The following is a 26,283-nucleotide window of genomic DNA, read 5'->3' as shown; positions in this document are numbered from 1 at the left end:
CTTTGCTTCTCCCTAGAATCCTAGGCTCTAAACTTCAATTCCTTCATCTTTTCCCTTGGGCTGGCCGAACCACCCAATACCCACACTTATCATGCACCTACAAGATCAACACCACTCTTAGGAGGATCTTGCTCACTTTCATTCATTGCTTCCGCCCCATTACTCTACATTGATTCAAGAAGAACTTCATGAAATGCCATCACTTAGTCTATTAACTGATTGAAACACTTATAAATATCTTTGAAAAACAATTTCATGTGTTAAAATTGTGTTTTCATATGTTTAATATATTTTTTACAATCTAAGGTCTTTTAATTTATACAAACACTTATGATACCTTTATAAAACCATTTCATGTGTTCAAATTGTATTTTGATATGTTTAATACTTCTTTTACAATCTAAGGTCTATTAATTGATTGAAACACTTATGATATCTTTTGTTCCCGCCGGTTGACCAGGGACGTCTTCGTGCGTGTCTTCCGATTGCGAGCTAGGGCACCTTCGTTTTGCGCCTTCGTGAGTACCTGAAAAGATGTGAACAAAGGGGCGCCCTCGCGACTGTTTTCACTCCGACGATCAAGTCAGCTAGCGAGAAACATCAAAGAACACACCTCCGTATCGGAGCACCGATAATGGATGCTCTGAAGGTGGTTTGAATAACTGAGTAATTGGTTTTCTCCCTAATTGCCTGTGCGTACAGTGGGTTCGCGAGAAAGCAACTAGGGTGTCTCAAACTGAAACTGATCCCCTGTCTCAAACATCTAAGGCCTCTTTTAAACGTCTCAAGCATTCAAAGCGTCTTAAAGTGCATTTAAAGCGTCTTAAAGCGCATTTAAGGCGTTTAAAACGTTCAACGCATTTAAAACGTTTAAAGCATTTAAAGCGTTTAAAACGTAAACTGAATAAAAACGTATCTTAGAAAACTTTTAGGGCAACGTGTACACCCTAATGATTCGGTACTTACTGCCATGTGTTCTTCTAACTTGATCGCTATTCTATGTGGAGGGCCTTACCGCACCGTAACCCAACTTAGGGATAATCCATCGTGTAAGTCCTCCTTTCTCGAAGTGCATTTAGCGTAAGGGGTGACTTTCTGGGCGTCAACTCATGCGCCCCAACCTCTAGTCATTCGCCCTGGGGGTGTATCTACCTTCCTCTCATACCATGCACATGGTTCGCCCCTGGGCGTGGGTACTTCACGAGTCAGGTTACCCCCTACCGGTACTAGAACTATGGCCTTAAAGCCACCTGTCTCTTACTGCTCTAAGGTACTGAGGCCTCTCCTGGTGTCGCCCCCTCCACGTTCGTTCCTACCCGTGGGTATTGGGAGGTGACACCGTCAATGCCTTAACCTGGTGACGCCTCATCTTGGCAATGCTCTAACCTGGCGACACCTCATCTTGGCGATGCCATAACCTGGCGACGCCTACACCTAGCGACGCCTCATCCTGGCGGCGACTTAAGCGGTCAACCTGTTGACTTTCCTCCCTGGGCTCCCTGGATGGGTCCCACCATATGTTTGACTTTGACTTTGACTTTGATTTTGACTTTGGTCAACGCCCAGGGACGGGACGGTACATCTTTGAAAAACAATTTCATGTGTTAAAATTGTGTTTTGATATGTTTAATATTTCTTTCATTTACAATCTAAGGTTTTATAACCTAGGAAACTATAAGAAAGTGAATGTTCTGTATAATAATAGTTTTAACTATTGAAAACAAGCGTATTACTTAACTAAATGTTTGCAACTTGTTCTTTTCACTATTAATTGATTGAAAACACTTATGATATCTTTGAAAACCAATTTCATGTGTTAAAATTGTGTTTTGATATGTTTAATATTTCTTTTACAATCTTAGTCTATTAATTGATTGAAACACTTATAAATATCTTTGAAAAAATATTTCATGTGTTAAAATTGTGTTTTCATATGTTTCATATATTTTGTACAATCTAAGGTCTATTAATTGATTCAAACACTTATGATACCTTTCAAAAATCATTTCATGTGTTCAAATTGTATTTTGATATGTTTAATACTTCTTTTAAAATCTAAGGTCTATTAATTGATTTAAACACTCTTTAAAAAACAATTTCATGTGTTAAAATTGTGTTTTGATATGTTTAATACTTCTTTCATTCACAATCTAAGGTTTTATAACCTAGGAAAATATAAGAAAGTGAATGTTCTGTATAATAATAGTTTAAAAGTATCTTAACTATTGAAAACAAGCGTATTACTTAACGAAATGTTTGCAACTTGTTCTTTTCGCTATTAATTGATTGAAAACACTTATTGATGGAAGAGGGCCAAGCACAACTTCACAAGAAAGACAAAAGCCAAGACATGAGCATCCAAAGCCAAACCAAGAGCGTCTAGGGCTAAGGGAGGAGCGTCTAGCTCAAGGTGGAGAGCGTCTAGGCCAATGAAAGGAGCGTCTAGGACCAAATTGCTAAGCCCATGGCCAAGCGAATCCATGCATATTTGTTTATGCTACATGAAGGCCCATTAGGGGTAGCTTAGTATTAGTTGTGGTGTAAATAGCATAAACTTGATTCCATGAGACTTGACCTAGATTTGCTAAAGATTTGGTCACTTTCTAGAAGGATTCTCCACATGGCCATGTGCTCCATGTGATGTAAATTTGCATTTCATTTTGATTAGCATTAGGGTTGCATTATGGTCCTCTTTAGCCTATAAAAAGAGGAGCCTACACCTTGTATTTTTAAGTTTATTGTGAGTAAAGTTATGCTGTCATTTTGTGCCAAGCTTTGCTTCTCCCTAGAATTCTAGGCTCTAAACTTCACATCCTTCACCATTCCTTAGGCTGGCCGAACCTCCCAATATTCATACACACCATGCACCTTCAAGATCAACATCACTCTTAGGAAGATCTTGCACACACACATCCATTGCTTCCGCACCATCTCTTACATGATTCAAGAAGTCCTTCATGAAATTTGCCATCACTTATGATATCTTTGAAAACCAATTTCATGTGTTAAAATTGTGTTTTGATATGTTTAATATTTATTTTACAATATTAGTCTATTAATTGATTGAAACACTTATGAATATCTTTGAAAAACAATTTCATATGTTAAAATTCTGTTTTCATATATTTAATATATATTTTACAATTTAAGGTCTATTAATTGATTCAAACACATATGATACCTTTGAAAAACCATATCATGTGTTCAAATTGTATTTTGATATGTTTAATACTTCTTTTACAATCTAAGGTCTATTAATTGATTGAAACACTTATGATATCTTTGAAAAACAATTTCATGTGTTAAAATTGTGTTTTGATATGTTTAATACATCTTTAATTTACAATCTAAGGTTTTATAACCTAGCAAACTATAAGAAAGTGAATGTTCTGTATAATAATAGTTTTAACTATTTAAAACAAGCGTATTACTTAACTAAATTTTTGCAACTTGTTCTTTTTGCTATTAATTGATTGAAAACACTTATGATATCTTTGAAAACCAATTTCATGTGTTAAAATTGTGTTTTGATATGTTTAATATTTATTTTACAATATTAGTCAATTAATTGATTGAAACACTTATGAATATATTTGAAAAACAATTTCATATGTTAAAATTCTGTTTTCATATATTTAATATATATTTTACAATTTAAGGTCTATTAATTGATTCAAACACATATGATACCTTTGAAAAACCATATCATGTGTTCAAATTGTATTTTGATATGTTTAATACTTCTTTTACAATCTACGGTCTATTAATTGATTGAAACACTTATGATATCTTTGAAAAACAATTTCATGTGTTAAAATTGTGTTTTGATATGTTTAATACTTCTTTCATTTACAATCTAAGGTTATATAACCTATGAAAATATAAGAAAGTGAATGTCTTGTATAATAATAGTTTAAAAGTATCTTAACTATTGAAAACAAGGGTATTACTTAACTAAATGTTTTCAACTTGTTCTTTTTGCTATTAATTGATTGAAAACACTTATGATATCTTTGAAAACCAATTTCATGTGTTAAAATTGTGTTTTGATATGTTTAATATTTATTTTACAATATTAGTCAATTAATTGATTGAAACACTTATGAATATATTTGAAAAACAATTTCATATGTTAAAATTCTGTTTTCATATATTTAATATATATTTTACAATTTAAGGTCTATTAATTGATTCAAACACATATGATACCTTTGAAAAACCATATCATGTGTTCAAATTGTATTTTGATATGTTTAATACTTCTTTTACAATCTACGGTCTATTAATTGATTGAAACACTTATGATATCTTTGAAAAACAATTTCATGTGTTAAAATTGTGTTTTGATATGTTTAATACTTCTTTCATTTACAATCTAAGGTTTTATAACCTAGGAAACTATAAGAAAGTGAATGTTTTGTATAAAAATAGTTATATTAACTATTGAAAACATGCGTATTACTTAACTAAATGTTTGCAACTTGTTCTTTTCGCTATTAATTAATTGAAAACACTTATAATATCTTTGAAAACCAATTTCATGTGTTAAATTTGTGTTTTGATATGTTTAATATTTCTTTTACAATCTTAGTCTATTAATTGATTGAAACACTTATGAATATCTATAAAAACAATTTCATGTGTTAAAATTGTGTTTTCATATGTTTAATATATTTTTTACAATCTAAGGTCTATTAATTGATTTAAACACTTATGATACCTTTCAAAAACCATTTCATGTGTTCAAATTGTATTTTGATATGTTTAATACTTCTTTTACAATCTAAGGTCTATTAATTGATTGAAACACTCTTTGAAAAACAATTTCATGTGTTAAAATTGTGTTTTGATATGTTTAATACTTCTTTCATTTACAATCTAAGGTTTTATAACCTAGGAAACTATAAGAAAGTGAATGTTTTGTATAAAAATAGTTATATTAACTATTGAAAACATGTGTATTACTTAACTAAATGTTTGCAACTTGTTCTTTTCGCTATTAATTGATTGAAAACACTTATGATATCTTTGAAAACAAATTTCATGTGTTAAAATTGTGTTTGGATATGTTTAATATTTCTTTTACAATCTTAGTCTATTAATTGATTGAAACACTTATGAATATCTTTGAAAAACAATTTCATGTGTTAAAATTGTGTTTTCATATGTTTAATATATTTTTTACAATCTAAGGTCTATTAATTGATTCAAACACTTATGATACCTTTCAAAAACCATTTCATGTGTTCAAATTGTATTTTGATATGTTTAATACTTCTTTTACAATCTAAGGTCTATTAATTGATTGAAACACTCTTTGAAAAACAATTTCATGTGTTAAAATTGTGTTTTGATATGTTTAATACTTCTTTCATTTACAATCTAAGGTTTTATAACCTAGGAAACTATAAGAAAGTGAATGTTTTGTATAAAAATAGTTTAAAAGTATCTTAACTATTGAAAACATGCGTATTACTTAACTAAATGTTTGCAACTTGTTCTTTTCGCTATTAATTGATTGAAAACACTTATGATATCTTTGAAAACCAATTTCATGTGTTAAAATTGTGTTTTGATATGTTTAATATTTCTTTTACAATCTTAGTCTATTAATTGATTGAAACACTTATGAATATCTTTGAAAAACAATTTCATGTGTTAAAGTTGTGTTTTCACATGTTTAATATATTTTTTACAATCTAAGGTCTATTAATTGATTCAAACACTTATGATATCTTTCAAAAACCCATTTCATGTGTTCAAATTGTATTTTGATATGTTTAATACTTCTTTTACAATCTAAGGTCTATTAATTGATTGAAACACTCTTTGAAAAACAATTTCATGTGTTAAAATTGTGTTTTGATATATTTAATACTTCTTTCATTTACAATCTAAGGTTTTATAGCCTAGGAAACTATAAGAAAGTGAATGTTTTGTATAATAATAGTTTAAAAGTATCTTAACTATTGAAAACAAGGGTATTACTTAACTAAATGTTTTCAACTTGTTCTTTTCACTATTATTTGATTGAAAACACTTATGATATATTTGAAAACCAATTTCATGTGTTAAAATTGTGTTTTGATATGTGTTAGATATTATTAGATATAATTAGATATTATTTGATATTATGAGATATTATAGATATTGTTAGATATCTCATATTTATGTAATGGGCTTAGCCCATATGTTCCTTTTTCCTATATAAACATAACCCTATGTGTTCAATATACACAAGGGATTTACCCTATTCTTTCTTTTCCTTTAATATGGTATCTACAGCATAAGGTTAGAGTTTAGGGTTTTGGGTTCAATTTTTATTGGTGAATCCACTATTCACTGGAATTTTCCAGCCACCACCCCCACTGTTTCGCCGTACCCGCCTCCGGACCTTTGTCGGACCTTCGTCGGACCTTCACCGGACCTTCACCGGACCTTCACCGGACCTTCGTCGGACCTTCGTCGGACCTTCACCGGAACTTCGCCGGAACTTCACCGGAACTTCGTCGGACCTTCGCCGGAGCCGCCGCCGGAATCGCTGTCGGAGCCTTCATCTTTGTTGCTCCCACCAATTAACCGGTGACTAGATTTGTCCTTATCTTTTATGGCTTCTTCCGCTTCCGCTGCCACTATGGCTTCTTCTTCCGTCATTATGCCGGATTCATCTATTTATACTAATTACGTCAATGTTCATCTTTCCATTGACAAATTGGATGGAACCAATTATGACACTTGGGCATCAGATATTAAATTATGGCTTAAGAGTCAAGGTTATGTTGATCATCTTACTCATCCTACTCTTGCTGAAAATGAGGTTGTTCGTTGGTCGAAAATTGATGCTCAATTATGCATTATTATCAAATCGACCATTCACTCATCTTTAAAACAAATTTTTCGTACCTATGAAACATGTTCAGAAGTTTGGGAACAAGCAAAATTATTATACACCAATGATACTCAACGTCTTTATGGTGTGTGTCAAAATCTTCTCACAATTGTTGCTCCCAAACGTCTTGATGGTACAATGGCAGAATATCTAGGTAAACTTCATGCTCTTCTTCATGATTTTAATGAGTTATTACCTCCTGCCTCTACTCCTTCTCAAGAACTAGAACAAAGATCCAAGTTCTTCATGTTATTGGGTTTACATGGTCTTCCTGATGATTATTCTCACGTTCGTGATCAAATTTTGGGATCTCCTATTGTGCCCAATTTTACTTCCACTTGTTCTACCCTTTTGCGCGTGCCAGGTAAACACACCGCTGATATAACGTCTCATGTTGATGACTCTTCTGCTTTAGTATCTCAGCATAATGATCGTACTCGCCCTCACAAGCCAGGCAAAGGGCGTCACAAGTGTGACCATTGTGGCAAACTTGGCCACAAAATTGACAGATGTTATGCCTTACATGGTCGTCCTCCTAGATCTGTTGCGGTTGCTCAAATTGCCCCTGTGCAACCTTCTACCATGGACCATACTTCAATTGATACCCCAAGCCAGCCTGCTATTTTCAATGAATTTCTTAAATGGTATGAGGATCGTCAGAACCCTAGTTCCACGGCTTCTGTTGCACATTCAGGTACATCTTTTGTTGGCCTCACTCACTCCACTTCCCATGGCCCTTGGGTTCTAGATTCAGGTGCCACGGATCACATTACTGGTAATAAATCTTTTTTCTCTTCCCTATCTACTACGGGTTATTTACCTTCAGTTACCATGGCCAATGGATATAGGGTACCATCACATGGTGTTGGTACTATTAATCTTTTTTCATCTTTATCTATTGATAATGTTCTTTATGTCCCTGGGTCTCCATTTAACTTATTATCCATTAGTCGTCTCACTCGTTCCCTTGACTGTGTTATTTCTTTTACCAAAGATTCTGTTACTTTACAGGACCGGAGTTCGGGACGGATGATTGGCACCGGATGTGAGTCTCATGGACTTTATCAACTACAGATCTCTGCACATGTTGGCGCAATTATGGATTCTCCATCTCTCATTCATGCTCGATTGGGTCATCCTAGTCTTGCCAAGATGCAACAGCTTGTTCCAAGTTTGTCTAATGTGTCTACTTTATCATGTGAGTCGTGTCAGTTAGGGAAACACATTCGTAGTTCTTTTCCTCGTAGTGTCTCACAACGTGCTTCATCTCCTTTTGCCTTAGTTCACTTTGACATTTGGGGACCAAGTCGTATTAAGTCTAATTTAGGATTTCAGTATTTTGTTACTTTTATTGATGATTATTCAAGATGTACTTGGGTATTTTTAACGAAAAACCGTTCTGAGTTGTTTTCTATATTTCAAATATTTTACAATGAAATTAAAAATCAATTTGGAATTTCCATCCGAAATTTTGCGTAGTGATAATGGACGTGAGTATCTTTCTCATTCTTTTAAAAATTTTATGGCTTCTCATGGTATTCTTCATCAAACTTCATGTGCTTATACACCTCAACAAAATGGGGTAGCTGAGCGCAAGAATAGACATCTTGTTGAAACAACTCGTACTATTTTAATCCATGGTGATGTTCCTCAGCGTTTTTGGGGTGATGCTGTTCTTAGTGCATGTTATCTCATTAATCGCATGCCATCTTCAGTTTTAGATAACAAAATTCCTCATTCTATTTTATTCCCACATGACCCTCTCCACTCTTTACCTCCCAAAGTTTTTGGGTCCACATGTTTTGTTCATAATTTTAGTCCTGGTCTTGATAAATTATCTCCTAAGTCACACAAATGTGTCTTTTTAAGGTTCACTAGATCACAAAAAGGATATAAATGTTTCTCACCGTCTTTAAACCGTTATTTTATTTCAGCAGATGTCACCTTCAGTGAATCTTCCCTTTACTTTAAGTCTTGTCCTTCTCCTTCAATTTCTTCATCTAATCAAGTTAATATTCCTCTTGTTGTGCCTAGTGCACCTAACAATTCACCACCGCCGCCAACTCTTCAGGTGTTTAGTCGTCGTCAACCGTCTCATCGTCCATCAGCAGACTCTATTCTGGTGCCAACACCTCATCCCCCTCCGGCTCCTATAGTTGAACCTCCGACTATTGAACCTGATCTTCCTATTGTTATCCGTAAAGGTATACGTTCTACTCGTAATCCCTCTCCACATTATACTGTTTTGAGTTACCATAGACTATCTCAACCCTTTTATACCTGCCTTTCGTCTATTTCTTCTGTATCCATTCCAAAATCTGTAGGTGATGCCTTAGCCCATCCTGGTTGGCGTCAGGCCATGCTTGATGAAATGAATGCGCTTCAGAATAATGGAACTTGGGAACTTGTTCCTTTACCATCTAGGAAATCTGTTGTTGGTTGCAGGTGGATTTTTGCTATCAAAGTTGATCCTGATGGTACTATTGATCGTCTCAAAGCTCGTCTTGTGGCTAAGGGTTATACCCAAATTTTTGGTTTAGACTATGGTGATACTTTTTCTCCAGTAGCAAAGATGGCCTCTGTTCGCTTATTCATAGCTATGGTTGCTCTTCAACAATGGCCTCTTTATCAACTGGATGTTAAAAATGCTTTTCTTAATGGGGATTTGTAGGAAGAAATTTATATGGAGCAACCTCCCGGTTTTGTTGCTCAGGGGGAGTCTTCTGGATTGGTATGTCGTCTTCGCAAATCCTTATATGGCCTCAAGCAGTCTCCTAGGGCTTGGTTTGGAAAATTTAGCAATGTTGTTCAACAATTTGGTATGACTCGCAGTGAAGGCGATCATTTAGTTTTTTATCGTCACTCGAGTGCTGGGTGTATCTATCTTGTAGTATATGTTGATGACATTGTTCTTACAGGCAGTGATCACCATGGCATCTCACAAGTAAAACAACACCTTTGTCAACACTTTCAGACCAAAGATCTTGGCAAACTCAGATATTTCTTGGGGATTGAGGTAGCACAATCCAATACTGGTATTGTTATCTCTCAAAGAAAATACGCATTAGATATTTTGGAGGAAATTGGGTTGATGAATTCGAAATCTGTTGATACTCCCATGGATCCCAACGTCAAACTTCTACCCAATCAGGGGGAGCCTCTTTCAGATCCTGAGAAGTACAGGAGATTAGTTGGAAGATTGAACTATCTCACTGTTACTCGTCCTGATATTTCCTTTGCAGTCAGTGTGGTGAGTCAATTTCTTAATTCTCCATGTGAAGATCATTGGAATGCAGTCATTCGTATAGTGAGTACATTAAAGGCTCTCCTGGAAAAGGTTTGTTATATGGTCATAATAACCATACTAAAGTCGTTTGTTATTCAGATGCTGATTGGGCAGGATCTCCATCTGATAGAAGGTCAACTTCTGGTTATTGTGTCTCCATTGGTGATAACTTGATCTCTTGGAAGAGCAAGAAACAAAGTATTGTGGCAAGATCTAGTGCATAAGCAGAATATAGAGCTATGGCCTCGGCTACTTGTGAGCTTATTTGGCTTAAACAGTTACTTAAAGAATTGCAATTTGGAGAGGTTACTCAAATGACACTGATATGTGATAATCAGGCTGCTCTTCATATTAGCTCAAATCCAGTTTTTCATGAAAGGACAAAACATATTGAGATTGATTGTCATTTCATTCGAGAAAAGATTATATCAGGAGATATCAAGACTGAGTTTGTTAATTCAAATAATCAATTAGCAGATATTTTTACTAAACCCTTACGAGGACCTAGGATTGATTACATTTGTAACAACCTAGGTACATATGATCTATATGCACCAGCTTGAGGGGAGTGTTAGATATTATTAGATATAATTAGATATTATTTGATATTATGAGATATTATAGATATTGTTAGATATCTCATATTTATGTAATGGGCTTAGCCCATATGTTTCTTTTTCCTATATAAACATAACCCTATGTGTTCAATATACACAAGGGATTTACCCTATTCTTTCTTTTCTTTTAATAATATGTTTTAATATTTCTTTTACAATCTTAGTCTATTAATTGATTGAAACACTTATGAATATCTTTGAAAAACAATTTCATATGTTAAAATTTTTCTTTCATATGTTTTTATATATTTTAAAATTTTATTTTTTAAAAATTTATTTTATTAAAACAAAGTATGAAAGAAGTAGAAGTTGTTGGTCAACTAACAAAAACATACAATAAATTGGTTATAATAATAAGCCTCACTAATAAAATATTCTCTACTCTCCTAAAAAGAAGATAAAATAAAACTTGGATTTTCTTAATTTTTAGTATATCTTTAAAATATATTAAATTTAATATTTTTTAAAAATAAGTGTAATCTATATCTCGGATTCTTCATTGTAACTGTTTTTTATGTACACAAATTTGTTCATATTTTATCATTCTATCAATATTTCATTTTTATTTTAAAAAAATTGAGAGAGGTGCATTACATTTATTATTTATTATTTGAAAAGAATGAGTAAAATTCAACTTTGAATTGAAAAGTGATTTGGTGTATAGTTACTTTAATTATTTTAAAATATAATTGGAATTTAAGTAAAATTCCATAAATATCTCATCAATGCAATTTATTTTTTTTTATAAAATTAATAAATTTAAAATCTAGTTTTATTAATATTAATGATTAAATTAGATCATTTTTTCTTAAAAATTTAGATAATTTGGATCCTATATATACTTAGGAATTGTCGATAAAATGTATGTAAATTGATACTTAAAATCAAATAAAATATTATTGTTTGTATATTTATATTAAAAATATAAATTTATAATTTATTTTAATAAATAAGAATATTTTATATATAAAAAAGTAATATTCTTTATAATTGATTTTAAAAATGATATTATAGTTTAGTTTTGTTTTAAAAACAGTTTTCCAGTGATTAAGTATTTGCAAAACAAAATTATATAAATAAATATCTATACCTATATATTATATATATATATAAAAAGGAATTTCCCTATTTAACTGCTCTAAAAAAATTTCCTATTTTATCCTTAGATTAATATTTAGTTTTATTTTATTATTTTGGGTATTGCGTCATCTCCTTTTTTTTTTTAATATCTAGAATAAATGGATGAGTGATTTTGAATTAAAAGAGGTGGTTTGTTTTGAAAATCAATTGCTTAAGAGAGGGAGTGTCTCTTCAAATTACCAGAGAGAAAACAAAATTAGGAGACGTGAGTAAGTAGTGGTCAAACTAAGCGGTTACTTCCAACTCTTGATTTTTTGGATTGTTTCTCTCTTTTTGATCTTAATTGAGACAAATTGTGAATTAATGATTTACTTCAATTTTCAATAGTCTTCACCTCTGCATTTCTCTACTCGATTCCTTTCTTTCTCTCTTTAATGTTAGAGTTAATTATATTCATTCCCCTCTTTTGTCATTTAGTTGTGAATCTTTATTCTCCTGTTTTGTGATTTAGTTGTTTTGTGATTTAGTTGTGAATCTCTGGTTGACATTGTGGTTTCTTTGATTTTTAAACGGAGGATTCATTCATTTTGTTGGCTAATCGAGGAACCTCCGACGACTTATTCTCTCAAATTTGCAACACCCACCAACATCGCTCATCAAAAATTCATCTGTTATGCTTCTATTTTTCTTTTATGTGTCGTTTAAATTTTATAAATGTCAATGTAGTATTTATTTCCAAGTTCCTATTTATTTATTTCACTGCTAATTTTTTTTGTGTGTTACAGAGGCTGATGAACTAAGGCAGATCCAAAAAGGAACCGGAGGGTTGATTTTGCCTACCAGGTTGATTGGGTGGTAGTGATATTCAAGACTTACCTACCCGTAAGAAAAAGCACCCTCTTCCCGATTCCTTTCTTCATCGCTTCAAGAACAAACGGGGTTTGTCCGTCTCGGATCTTACTTCTACGATATCAATTTTCATTTTTCTAATTGGGTTTTCGCCATCATGAATTTTATGTGTTTTGAAGAAATTGGGTTATTACTGTGTATTCATTATTGAAGGTTGTGTGATAGGAATGGTACCAAAAATAAATGGAGTTTTTTCTCCTTCTTGGAGGGCGAAAGCAAAAGGTTAATCAAGTAATGAGAGCAGACATTGCTCGCCATGCAAAGCTTGAAGAAGAGGTCATATCATCTCTCCTTTGTTTCATCATTCATTCAACAAGCATTAACTAGCGGTTTCCTTGCACAGTAAGCACCCAAATACAACCATTTACAATAACCAACTATTATAAAAAAAAATATAAAGTAACCGTCCACTCGTCCCACGTCCACTGCATCCATTCCGTCTTTTTATCGGCCTCCACTCTTTCTCAATGCTCTTATAAAAGAAGCACAAAAGAAGCCTATATAATTTCGATTATTTAATTGTTGGAAGAACAAGTGGAGGCGGAAGAAGTATCAACGGTTCTCCCCAACCTTTCGCGACCCCTTTCACTAATCTCAACTAGGTTGATTCTGACCTCGCTTGCTTGAACCCTCAAGGAGCAGGTTTCACTTTATTCCTCTTTTTCTCATTCTACTATATTCCTTCATCTTCACCCCCTTTAATTTGGGACAAAAAATTATTAATGTAACACTGATTTGATTAGTTTGTTTGCTTATTCATGCGTTTTGTTTGAGTTCTGGCATGAAGTTTTTTTTCCAGTATATGCAAGGTAAAACAATTATTTAAGGTACAAGCATTACCTTGATGTGACAACTTCAAGTTCAATAAGGACGGGAGAAGTGACATTTTTTTGGATGTTAATGGAAATGAGATTGGTGGAAAATTATTACTCCTATGATTTTTTAAAAATTATAATAATTTTTTGGTTTTATTTATTTTGATATTTAGCGGTTTTTTATTAGTTTAGAGAGAATGTCTCTGTTAGAACTGTAATCACTTTTGTTGTCATATTAAATCATTATTATTATCTTATTTTATATTTAATATATCACTACTTCTCAATTATGATAGTTAGCAAATTACATGGAAGAGAAGGCAATTGGACCTTGATTCTTGAGCGCAAACCTTCACAAGGAACAATGTTGAGAAAAAAAAATTCTAACAATGTTGATGAGTGGAGGGGATTAAATATAACAATGTTAGAATTTTTTTTTCTCAACATTGTTCCTTGTGAACACATGAATAAGCAAACAAACAAATCAAATCAGTGTTACGTTAATATTTTTCCCCCCAAATTAAAGGGGGTGAAGATGAAGGAGTATAGTAGAATGAGAAAAAGAGGAATAAAAGTGAAACCTGCTCCTAGAGGGTTCAAGCAAACGAGATCAGAATCAACCTAGTTGAGATTAGTGAAAAGGGTCGCGAAAGGTTGGGGAGAACTGTTGATACTTCTTCCGTTTCCACCTGCTCTTCCAACAATTAAATAATCGAAATTATATAGGCTTCTTTTGTGCTTCTTTTATAAGAGTATTGAGAAAGAGTGGAGGCTGATGAAAAGGCGGAATGGATGCAATGGACGTGGGACGAGTGAAAGGTTACTCTAGATTTTTTATAATAGTTGGTTATTGTAAATGGTTGTGTTTGGGTGCTTACCGCGCAAGAAAACCGCTAGTTAATCCTTGTTGAATGAATGATGAAACAAAGGAGATATGATATGACCTCTTCTTCAATCTTTGCATGGCAAACAATGCCTGCTCTCATTACTTGATTAACCTTTTGCTTTCGCCCTCCAAGAAGGAGAAAAAACTCCATTTGTTTTTGTCACCATTCCTGTCACACAACCTTCAATAATGAATACACAGTAATAACCCAATTTCTTCAAAACACATAAAATTCATGATGGTGGAAACCCAATTAGAAAATTGAAAATTGATATCGTAGAAGTAAGATTCGGGACGGACAAACCCCGTTTGTTCTTGAAGCGATGAAGAAAGAAATCGGGAAGAAGGTGCTTTTTATTGCGGGTAGGTAAGTCTTGAATATCACTACCACCCAACAAACCTGGTAGGCAAAATCAACACTCTGGTTCCTTTTTGGATCTGCCTCGGTTCAACAGTCAACCTCTGTAACACAAAAAAAAAAGCTAGCAGTGAAATAAATAAATAGGAACTTGGAAATAAATACTACATTGACATTTATAAAATTTAAAAGACACATAAAAGAAAACATAGAAGCATAACAAATGAATTTTCGATGAGTGATGTTGGTGGGTGTTGCAAATTTGATAGAATAAGTCGTCGGAGGTTTGTCGATTAGCCAACACAATGAATGAATCCTCCTTTTTTTCCTGTATGCGAGGTTTAAAATCAAAGAAACCACGATGTCAACCATAGATTTACAACTAAATCACAAAACAACTAATTCACAAAACAGGGGAATAGAGATTCATAACTAAATCACAAAGTAGGGGAATAGAGATTCACAACTAAATCACAAAACAGGGGAACGAATATAATTAACTCTAACATTAGAGAGAGAGAGAAAGGAACCAGGGAGCGAAATGCAGAGGTGAAGACGATTTAAAATTGAAGTAAATCCTTAATTCACAATTTGTTTCAATTAAGAGCAAAAAGAGATAAACAATCCAGAAAATCAAAAGTTGGAAGTAACCGCTCACGTTTGGCCACTACTTACTTATGTCTCCTAATTTTTTCCCTCTCTCATAATTTGAACTAACACTCCCTCTCTTTAAGCAATTGATTTTCAAAATAAACCATCTATTTTAATTCAAAACCGCTCCTCCATTTATTCCAAATATTTTTAAAAAGAAGGAAATGACGCAATACCCAAAATAATAAAATAAAACTAAATATTAATCTAAGGATAAAATAGAAAAAAAATTGAGAGCAGTTAAAGAAGGGAATCCCCTTTATATATAAGTATAGATAAACAGAAACACACATATAATAGTGATAAAAATAAAAAATGTGGATATACAATAATGATAAAAAACAAAAAAATGAATACACATGTTAATATTTAAAAAATACAAATACACATAAATTTCCAATGAATTAAAATATTACAATATGAATTTATAGTTCATTTTAATAAATACAAATACACATATAATAAAACTAAAAAATAACGATATACAGTTTGATATTTAAAAAATACATAAACACATAAATTTATATGAATTAGAATGTTTGAGTGAATTTATAGTTTATTTTAATAAATACAAATACATATATAATAATGATAAAAATAAAAGTACGGATAGATGATAATAATAAAAATAAAAAATGTGGATGAATAATAATAATAATAATAATAATAATAATTATAATAATTATAATAATAATAATAATAATAATAAATAAATAAAAAAAACAAAGACACACATTAATAAAAAAATAAAAAAAATATAGATACACAATAATGATAAAAATAAAAAATTAGATATATAATATTAATACAAAAATAGTAAAAAAAAAAAATCCGCTAAATACTGATAAATACAAATACATATATAATAATGATAAAAATAAAAGATGTGATATACACTCTCCCTAGTTTAAATAAAAATAAGATGGATAAATTGTTGTTTAAGGATTAGATGTTACATTCTATACATTATTTTTGAGAAATGTTGGTAAATATTTACTTTATAAATTATTTGTTTTCTCGATGCAAGTTTTGAGTTAGAATTTTATTTGTTAATATCAATAATTTTTTTCAACAAAGTTATTAGTTGTTTTTTTCAATAAGAAGTGAAATTTTTTTCGACTAACATTAACTAAAATTATGTTTTACCAATATCAAATTGTTTTTTCATTAAATTTATTAAAAAATAGCACAAATAAATATGAATTATTTTATTTAATTAAAAATAATTAAAATCTAATAAATCTAGATTATTAATTTAAATAAAAACATTTGAAAAATGGAACCACTTAAAACAAGAGTAATTTAAATTGAATTTATTTAAATACCTTGAAAAATATAAAATTATCTGAAATTATTTTAGTGACAGACTTCACCTTGAGTAAAATAAAACCGTAAAATGAACAACTTGAGCCCTGAACTTCAACTTAGATCTCTTCTCTCTCTCTCTTCGATTCGTCCACACTTGGTCGTGATCGCCGCAGGCCACACCGCCGGCGCCATTCTCGTCGTGTCACCGATGCTTTTCACAGAACACTGAAAAGGTAAGTCCCTGCAATTCCTTCATTTCTTTTTTAATCTGTGAGTCCACATTCTTCATTTCATTTGTTCTTTATTTTTTATTATTTTTAATTTCTTAGGGGATTTACACAAGATAGCATCGCTATCCCACTAACAGGTGCCACCCGTTTAATTCTAACCACGGTTTTCCGTTTTCTGTTTCGTACTTTTGTTTTGGTTTTCTCACTTACCTTCATTTTGCTTCTTCTGCTACCATTTTATACCTCTACTTCTGCTCAGATCCTTCCCTGTTTTTACCACTTCACTCTTTTATACGGTATTAATCATCCTCTGCTATGCTCTGTTTGGCTTATTTATTTTTGGGTGAGATAGAAAATTGGTGTTATTAGTCTGATTTTCATAATTATACCATCGACGAAGGTGTCAGGGTTTCGAGGATCAGTTCAAGTTTAATCAGTATACCTTTGTTTAATTAGTTTGGTTTAATTTTCCCTACACCTAGAAATTGTACATATAATTGCTGCATTTTATATTTCGCATATTGAGTTGCTGAGATTGTATATAATTCAAAAAAATCAATGGGAGCAAGTATATTATTCATTTCCAATATCATGCATTGCCTTGATCGAGTATCAGTAAGTGCGGGTATTGAGTTTTGGAGTCGGTGTGTGTCTTCTGGTCTAGTGTCCAAATATGGAACCTATCTTAGTTTATGTTGATTCTGACTGTTCTACCATTTTTCCATCATTGACTCTGGACATTGAGAATGTATGCATTGAAAGGCCAAGTGTTTGAGTATTATTTTGGCCACTGCGTTGTTAATCATTATGCATTTAATGGTCATCCTTCCAAATTTTCTCAGCCCCATCTCCCACCTCTGCCAGGAAACTTGACACCTTACTCAGTTTGACCTGAATCCGACCCGAGGTGATCTACCCAACCTGGTTTCTTTTGATCCCAAACCTGACCCCACCCAAGTTCAACCCCAATTCGAAATTAATTTTGTAGACCAAAATCTGAAGAGAATCTACACTTACATTTGACCAAACCATAGGCGCACACCTTCGCTGCTGCTCCTCGCTAGTAGCCTCTGGATGTACTTCTAGTCCTACTTGCTTTTCATTCACCATGAATTTCTATTTCCTTCTTTTTATTTTGGACTTTGAAGAAATATTGTCCATTGGTAATTTTGAATTGCAAATTTGGATGTCACAATTGATTTGGGGCCAGTCTTTGATTTTTGAGCTCTATAATCTTATTGTGTTTGAGATTTCTGATATTGTTCTTAGTATTATGGTATTTTTTTAATAAATCAATCAGTTGCATAACTTGACAATGGCAGCTAACAATGACTATAGTCCAAAAAAATCATGATGTTTGGAGTGAGTTATGGTGAATATTTACTCTTGCAATATGGTATTTTTTTCATAGATGCCAATGCAATTTTTAATTTTGTGGAATCCAATTATGTGTATTTGTTCCTTGTGTATATGGTGTTTATTGGCCAATTACGAAGCAGTGTTAATGTGATTAGCATACATGTGTCAGGGTTTTGTTTTTTCAGTGATTATCAATCTATTCTTCATCCCTGTTGATCAAGAATGCAATTCTTTGGGGGTTCTGAAATCAGTCCTTCACCTCCTGCTCCAGCAGCTTCGGGAAACAATGGCCATATGATTTATGTGTTTAATAGAAATGGTGTGTGCCTGCTCTATAGGGAGTGGAATCGCCCCTTGCGGACGTTGGATGCCCAACAAGACCATAAGTTAATGTTTGGTCTGCTTTTTTCTCTGAAGTCTTTAACTGCCAAGATGGACCCCACTAGGTATGTTTGTCTCATGGATTTCGAATAAATGCAAAATCGTCCTTCCTGCTATCCGAATCCTATATTTACTGTTTAAATTTACTTCCATGATTAATTTCTTAATACACAAAGCAATTTATCTCCTTAAAAGTAATGTGAAAATTGCGTATACTTGCAATGTTTTAAATGAAAGGAAATTTATGTTACCGTGTTGCAAAATTTTCCATATTGCCTAGCAAGTTATTTTGATATTTCTGGTGAAATAATCACTAAGCTTTGATAGTTTTCTTGGAAAAACGACATAAATGAGCAATTATTTCTTCAAAATAAGCTAAATCAAACATATGCTAAGTCTGCTTGCTTCTGTTCTGATTCTATGAAGAACTGTTTTTGCAGCATATATTATTTTCTTATGTGTTGCATTTCTAAATTGTTTTTAGGTGTAAAATATAAAAGTGGTAAGGTGTGCCTGGATGACCAACCTTCTACTTAAAATGTATACTTGTTTCTTTCTTTGAATAGCAAACTAAGCATGTGAACTATGCTTATTTTCCGATGCTATTTTATTCTTTATCCTTATTTTAATATGTTTCCCATGTTCCTTATCCTTATACCCTTATACTACATATTTTCTCTTGAATATTTTATGCTTTGCATAATTATAATTGATCATGTTAATATTTTGATTGAATTACTGTCAGAGTAAAGATCAACAAGTCATGGATTATATAGTGGACTTTTCCTGTAATTAATAAAGGAATTTATATTGCATGTTGCACTGGCATGTTTAATTAATTATGCTCCAAATTGTTGTGCAGTGCTGCTGAGAAAGGAAACCTTGGTATGCCTCAGTTACCTGGCCAAGGTTGTTCATTTCACAGTTTCCGCACTAATACATACAAACTTAGTTTCATGGAAAGTCCTTCTGGAATAAAGGTCAGCTACAATAAAGTTTTGGTTTCCTTTGTATGTTTGTTAGAGAACCTTATGGATGAAGTTACTTCTGGTTCTGAAGTCTAGTGCCGAAATGTTTTGCACCTTGGCTTTTATTCATTTATTCATTGATAATTGTAGCTATTTGACACTTATTCTGTATTTGTCTGTTATATTTATTAATCTCAATTTGGCCAGAAAAATATTAGGTTTATTGACTTAATTTTAAATGAAAACTGGAGTGGCGGAGAACTGGAAAAAGAAGAGAACAGGATAAAGAGAAAGAAATATGAAACACTATGATATAATCTTTGGATTGATTTATGAATTTTGGCCTGATCTAATCTTTTGAGTTACTTACAAATCCATGACTATTTAGTCAAGTATGAGGATGGTTAGCTTCTGGCCCACTTCATTGTAACTTGTAAAGCTTGTTTGTTAAAATCAAGAACAACAAACTTGTCTATAAGATGCATAGGTGATAAAATGGTTTAGAAACTTCAGATATGGGGTATTTGTTCTTCTTTAGGAACGTGTACATAAATAGTAGTGAATTTTAGTTTAGTAGATTTCACTAAATTTATCGTTTACACTTTGTTTGGTTGTGAGAATGAGTGAGGAAGAAATTAAGATAGGTGTTTGGTGGGTGAGAAAGAAAAGGGAATAGTTTAAAAAACGGTAGAAGGAGTCACTGTAATATTTTTATCACCTATTTTTAGTCTACTCTGCAACTCTCTTCCCATCTCTTCTGTATTTCTTTTCAATCAATCACTTTTAATTTTCACTTTATTTTCCATTTATTTCCACTCATCCAACTTATTTTTATCCATCCTTTTTCTCTCTTCTTTACCAAAGAGAGCGTTAGAAGTTGTCTTAAAAGTTGTGCAAAGTAAGATGGACCGCTTAACAGCTATAGCAGTGCTAGCTATTTTAGCAATTAAAGAGATGTATTACAGCACTGATAAGTATATCTAATCATGTTATACTTTCTAGAAAATAAATCAACATGGCGATCTTCATAATTTCATCTATGGGTTGTTAAAATGTTCCTACAATGACTCTGTTCTTGCTTTATTCAGATCATCTTGGTGACTCATCCTAGAACTGGTGATCTACGGGAATCCTTAAAGCGTATCTACAATTTGTATGTTGATTATGTTGTCAAAAACCCGCTTTATACACCTGGATCTCCTATTAGGTAACATAATTTATACTTCCCTGTAAATGACATACTTCTCCTTTAATCAAATGAACGACTTATTTGTCCTGTGCCATGGTTTCATAGTGTCATCCATGGACAATGTCATCATTAGTTGGCTTCGTTCTATGTCTTCAATGCATATGACCGCCATTTTATGCCCTGTTTTATTTTGTTTTGAGGAAAGAAATAGAGGATGAAAATAGAGATTTTTTTTTGAAGAAAAATAGGTAAAAAAAAAAATTAAATGTTTAGTTAGTTGTTTGATAGATGGAGTAGAGTGAAAAATATAGTGTTTTTGAAGGTTATCTAATTTGATTGATTTGATAGAAAATGAGGAGAGAGATAGAGCAATCTCAATAGAAATAAATGAGAAATAATACAGTGCGTCTCACTATTTTACATATTTTCCCTCAACCAAGCAAATAAAAAAAACTTTGTCCCTCTCCCTTCTCTCTACGAAACAAAAGGTTAGTGTCGAGGAGGTGCAAGACTGATGAAGGTGAGCTTGTGATACGTGGTTAGCCACACTGTTCATAGGTTCAAATCCAAACTTTGCTTAATCTATATAGTGAGAGGCCACTGAGAGTCTAATGTAGATTGTCTGTTTAAGGAGGTAGATTTGTTGAAATGTTTGTAAGCTGGCTAAGTACCACTTTAGTTAATGCTAGACATCGAAAAAGAAAAAGTAGGGCAGGGCAGCCTTATGACAAACATCATTCAATCTTTATAATTATTCCCAGTAAGTGCAGAGCTATCAAAGTGGATTGGTCAGCTACGGCCTGAAAGCTCACTTGATAAATTTGCCACCAGAACCTTGATCCTCAGCAACCCCATGTTTGCATAGAGCTCAGCTCACAGATATCAAAAAATGGAATTGGTTTTTAAATTAATCCAGAAATTTCAGAAACTCATAATCTTTTCCTAGTTCTTATATAGTAAAGTCAAACAAACTACTGACAATTTATATTGATTGATACAGTAAATCAGAATAGAACCTACCCCCTGTCACTAGTAACTACTGTCTTCTAGCCAGGCCTCCACTAGTTGTGGCCACACCATTTTGTGCTCTACAACTATGCTCAATAGATTGCCGGCTAGCCCAGGACGGGTGCGGCCTTAATTGAGTTCAGTGCTTTGGTTAGTGGGTGATGTGTTCATCCACGATAGAATTTCGGCTTACAGCCTATTTCACCTGTACATTTTGCTATGATTTCATATGTTTTATTTTGTGATTTTAGCTACTACAACATCATATAACCTCAGATCGTGTGGAGTAGATTTATGTCTAACGTGTTATTCATATTTTATCAATAAGCATAACACTTGTTTTTTTGTTTATAATCTGATATGTTTTTGTTTTTGATATACGTTAATTTTATTGCTAGTTAACTATTTTCCCTCTTAGCTAAAATGGTGAGGAATTGTATTTTATGATTTCGTAGATTTCTTGTTGCCACGAAAGTTTTTTTACTAGATAAACTTTTAATGGGTATTCATAGGTGTGAGCTGTTCAATACAACCTTGGATCAGTATGTGAGAGGCATTGCGTAGAAGCTGAGTTGTCTTCATTCAACACTGTTTATGACTACTGTGGTATAACGCCTTGTTTTGCATGGTGTACGTGAGAAACATTGTGCATAGAAGCCACGTTGTTTGACTTGTTTCCGTAAAACACTGTTCGTGACTTGTTGTATGGTATAACGCCTTGTTTTTCAGTCAGAAACTTTTAGGGATAATCCATTTGATTGATTTTATTGAATCCTACAATTTATGTTACCCTGCCTTTCTCTTCAAATATATATAACAAACTCGAGATACTTAGTGTGACATATGATTAGGCATGGTCTCCAATTTTGTCCTCAAAGCTAAGATTGAATGCATGCTTAAATTAAAATTCGCAGACTTAAGTTTGAACTGTGTTTGATAAAAATACGTTTATCATTTTTGTTTGGATATTTTGTGTTCAAAAGTATATTGATGAAATAAATTTATTTGGATAATACTAATCAAAGTACTTTTAGTTGATGTTGTAGTTGAATAAATATTGACAACACAAAGAATGAAATTTCAAAAGCAACTTGGACTATTTTTAATTTTTCTGTTTAGGGTGCCTCGAACTCAGTTTGGAGAGTAAATTAGTTTTGTAGCATGTTTGGTTACTCTTAAAATTACGTTTGCATGTTAAAATTTTGTTTGAAAGCTCAATTTTGTAGAAATAAGACTTGAGTTTCTTTTCAAACTTCAATCTTAACATGTTCCTGATCCAACCCACTTAAGGTGAAATGGTGAAGAAAATTGTACTCAGAGACAACTAAATACTTGCTTTGGTTTGATGTGCATCAATCTTCCCTCAAAGTGCAACTAAACACTTTCTAAAATAACTTATTTATCTTGTTTAACCTATTCCAAAATTGAAGGTACAAATGTTCATTTGATTTTTACGAATGACTATTTCATTTTATTTTCTTTGTCAATGTCATATATCTTATGCAACTGAGTTATTTTTGGTAACTTTTATAATCAAAATGTTAAACTGAGTTTATTATGAAGAAGAGAGTTAGCAACACATTCCTATAAATATGCATTTTATTATTTATTAAAATTTATTCAAAACTACAAAAATTTAAAGAATCATAAAAAAAAGTGGGACCTGCATTTATTTTAAATTTTTTAATAATTTTCATCTAATAACAGTATGTTGCAAACATTATCAAGCATGGTAATGACATAGGACTCTTTAGATGATTGATTTGGTCAAGTACAATTCTGATAAAGACATTCTTCCTACACCTTACCAATTGTCCAAAATATTCTTTATTTTGCATTTGAAAATTCTCAATTCATAAAATACCTTTTTAAAAAGCAAACCCATAATAGATTACTGTGTTCTGGAATAAAATTTAAAAATCGTTCCAGAAAACAAAATTCCATAATGCAAAAAAATACGTTTTGGAAAAAAAAATCCGAAAAAATTATGGAAATGTATTTCAAAAAATATTTTTCAAAATTTTAAAAAATGTTATGAAAACACAAATCCAGAAAAAGTGATTATAGAAATATTTTTTTATCTGCACCTGCTCTTTATTTAAGGACATTTTTGTCATTTTACATGTAAATTAGATCGATCTAATGGAGGTTCAAATGTTTTAGGTGAAGGAAGTAATTGCTACTGATAAAGGAGATTATGTCTACACTGAAATATCACAGAATGAAATATGAAATAAGCGAAGTAAAAAGGGTTTGTAGTTACTCTAATTATCAACGAATGTATTGTTGATGATGATGGATGTGTGAAAGAGATTGTGTCTGGATCAACAAACGCATAAACGATTTTGCCTTTCACATGGCTAAAATTTAATACATAATCAATTATGCTTAGAGAACAATTACACATATAATTGATTATGTGTATAAAAAGTAGAGATAATTAATTGTGCTTGAATTACAACTACTCACATATGTTTATAAAAAAAATAAAGATAATCGATTGTGTTTGAATTACAACTAGTCACATAATAGATTATGTATATAAAAACTGGTGGTGTAGTTGTAGTTAGATGTGGTTAGTAGATGTAGGTGATGTGGTTAGTAACTATTGGAGTGTGATTAGTAACTGTTGGTGTGTTTACAATTAATAATATTATTTAAATTCAATACAAATTAATTTAATAATTATATTTTATAAATTATGAATATTGAATTTATTTATTTGAATTTCATAATTTAAAATGTTTAATAATTTTCCACCTAAAAGTTTTAACAATTATGAAAAGTTCAAATTTTATTTTCAACACAAACACAATTTTTTTTTCTCACAAATTGACATAATATGATGTTTTTTTTCCTAAAGTCAGTTTCAACACACTTTAAAAACAATGTTTTAATTACAAACAACTAAAATTCACAAATAAGTGAATATTTTTTTTTTAAATTATATTTATATGAATATGAATTTGTGTATTATTTTTATGAAAAGTTCATGTTGTGACAATGTTAACTAACCTGTATTTTCTTTGAAAATATTAATTCAACGATACCATAAATAATTTATTTATTTTTAATTAATTCAAATATAGACAAAAATCGTTCATATTTCATTATATATAAATTTTTAATTATAAGGATAAATTTGTAAATTTTCATTTAACACCTTTAAAAAAGATTAAAAATTCCACCACAACCATAACATCACTCACAAACCCCAATAAATTCCTCTCACAAATATACTCTAGCATAGCTCAATCAAAACACATTCATTTTCTTCACCATTTTCTTGAAGTTTTTCTCTCAAATCCCTCTCTTAAATCCAAACACATACCCTCATACCATTGATGAAAATGTTAACATTTAATTTGGTTGTTTTCTAATTATTTAAAATGAATTGTAATATGAGAGGTGTGTTTTCCTCTATTTTGAAATATGAGATTTGAGAGGAAAGACAACTTATAAAAAGAGAGAAAGAATAAATATATTTTTAATATATTTTTTATTTTGAAATATAATTTTTTTAATTTATTTTATAATTTATTTTAATTTTGTATTTTTAAAAATATTTTTTATATTAAATTATTAATATAATATAAAAATTATATTCCAGCAATCAAATCATTTATCAAACTTTTATAAATTTTCATTTCATTTTTTTACTCTCAATCTTTAATAAAAAAAAAATCACTTTTTCCATTTTTTTTCTTCATTTCTTTATCACTTCCTAAATCAGTCCCTAATACAAAAAGAACCTAAAAGATGTAAGAATGCTGCTTGCTACTCTTCCCCCTTCACTTTTATCATAATATAGCTAAACTAGAACGAGGAAAAACACATTAATCTAAGGGTTTTATAGGAATTTCTCAACGAACTTTATTTTAATTGAATTGAATTTTATTATGTCATATTATTTTAAAAATGCTCTTGCATGTTTCATTCCAATAATAAAATTTATAAGCCTCACGCTTTTGTAATTTTTTGTTCGTATATAAACCTTTTTATAAAATTATAATGAATTTAATTATTATATTTTTTTTTATAAAATACAGGATCTTATACAGAACCTGTGTTTTAAATTTAAAACTCTCAATTTCAGAACTAAGATTCTTGTACTAGAGATGCTTTTAACTTAATTTTGTTTGGACAAATATCAAGATAAAGTATAATTTTCTTCTTCCTTTATTTATCAATAAATTCAAATTTTTAACACTAATTCTAAACAATTAATATGAGCAATGTCCAAACAATTTTTCAGTCCTTTAATCCAAGTATTTATTGCTCAAATTGTTAGAGAACATTTCTATACTTCTGCTTACCTATATCTACCATGAATTGATGACCGTTTATTA

At 31.5% G+C, this 26,283-nt stretch overlaps 2 protein-coding genes across 6 annotated transcripts; both read left to right on the top strand.

The window, feature by feature from the left end:
* The first annotated feature begins 6,576 nt into the window (after positions 1-6,576).
* Positions 6,577-8,170, top strand: LOC137810494 (uncharacterized). Its single transcript, XM_068611785.1, has 2 exons — positions 6,577-7,583; positions 7,901-8,170. The coding sequence occupies exons 1-2, from the start codon at positions 6,608-6,610 to the stop codon at positions 7,936-7,938; spliced, it is 1,014 nt and encodes a 337-aa protein (XP_068467886.1). The 5' UTR covers positions 6,577-6,607; the 3' UTR covers positions 7,939-8,170.
* Positions 8,171-16,838: 8,668 nt separating this feature from the next.
* Positions 16,839-22,776, top strand: LOC137810492 (uncharacterized). 5 transcript variants are annotated; one of them, XM_068611784.1, is made up of 7 exons: positions 16,893-17,032; positions 17,129-17,166; positions 17,289-17,325; positions 18,574-18,834; positions 19,632-19,749; positions 20,826-20,944; positions 22,447-22,776. In XM_068611784.1, the coding sequence occupies exons 4-7, from the start codon at positions 18,611-18,613 to the stop codon at positions 22,496-22,498; spliced, it is 513 nt and encodes a 170-aa protein (XP_068467885.1). In that variant the 5' UTR covers positions 16,893-17,032; positions 17,129-17,166; positions 17,289-17,325; positions 18,574-18,610; the 3' UTR covers positions 22,499-22,776. The 5 variants fall into 5 exon arrangements, with proteins under 5 accessions (XP_068467881.1, XP_068467885.1, XP_068467884.1 ...); XM_068611783.1 differs by lacking the exon at positions 17,289-17,325; XM_068611781.1 differs by lacking the exon at positions 17,289-17,325 and having other exon boundaries at positions 18,558-18,834.
* The last annotated feature ends 3,507 nt before the right edge of the window (positions 22,777-26,283 follow it).

Source organism: Phaseolus vulgaris, chromosome 2 (genome assembly GCF_000499845.2).
Source record: "Phaseolus vulgaris cultivar G19833 chromosome 2, P. vulgaris v2.0, whole genome shotgun sequence".
Classification (NCBI taxonomy): Eukaryota; Viridiplantae; Streptophyta; class Magnoliopsida; order Fabales; family Fabaceae; genus Phaseolus; species Phaseolus vulgaris.
The sequence above is the reverse complement of the archived record's forward strand: the minus strand, read 5'-3'. Positions and strand labels throughout refer to the sequence as shown.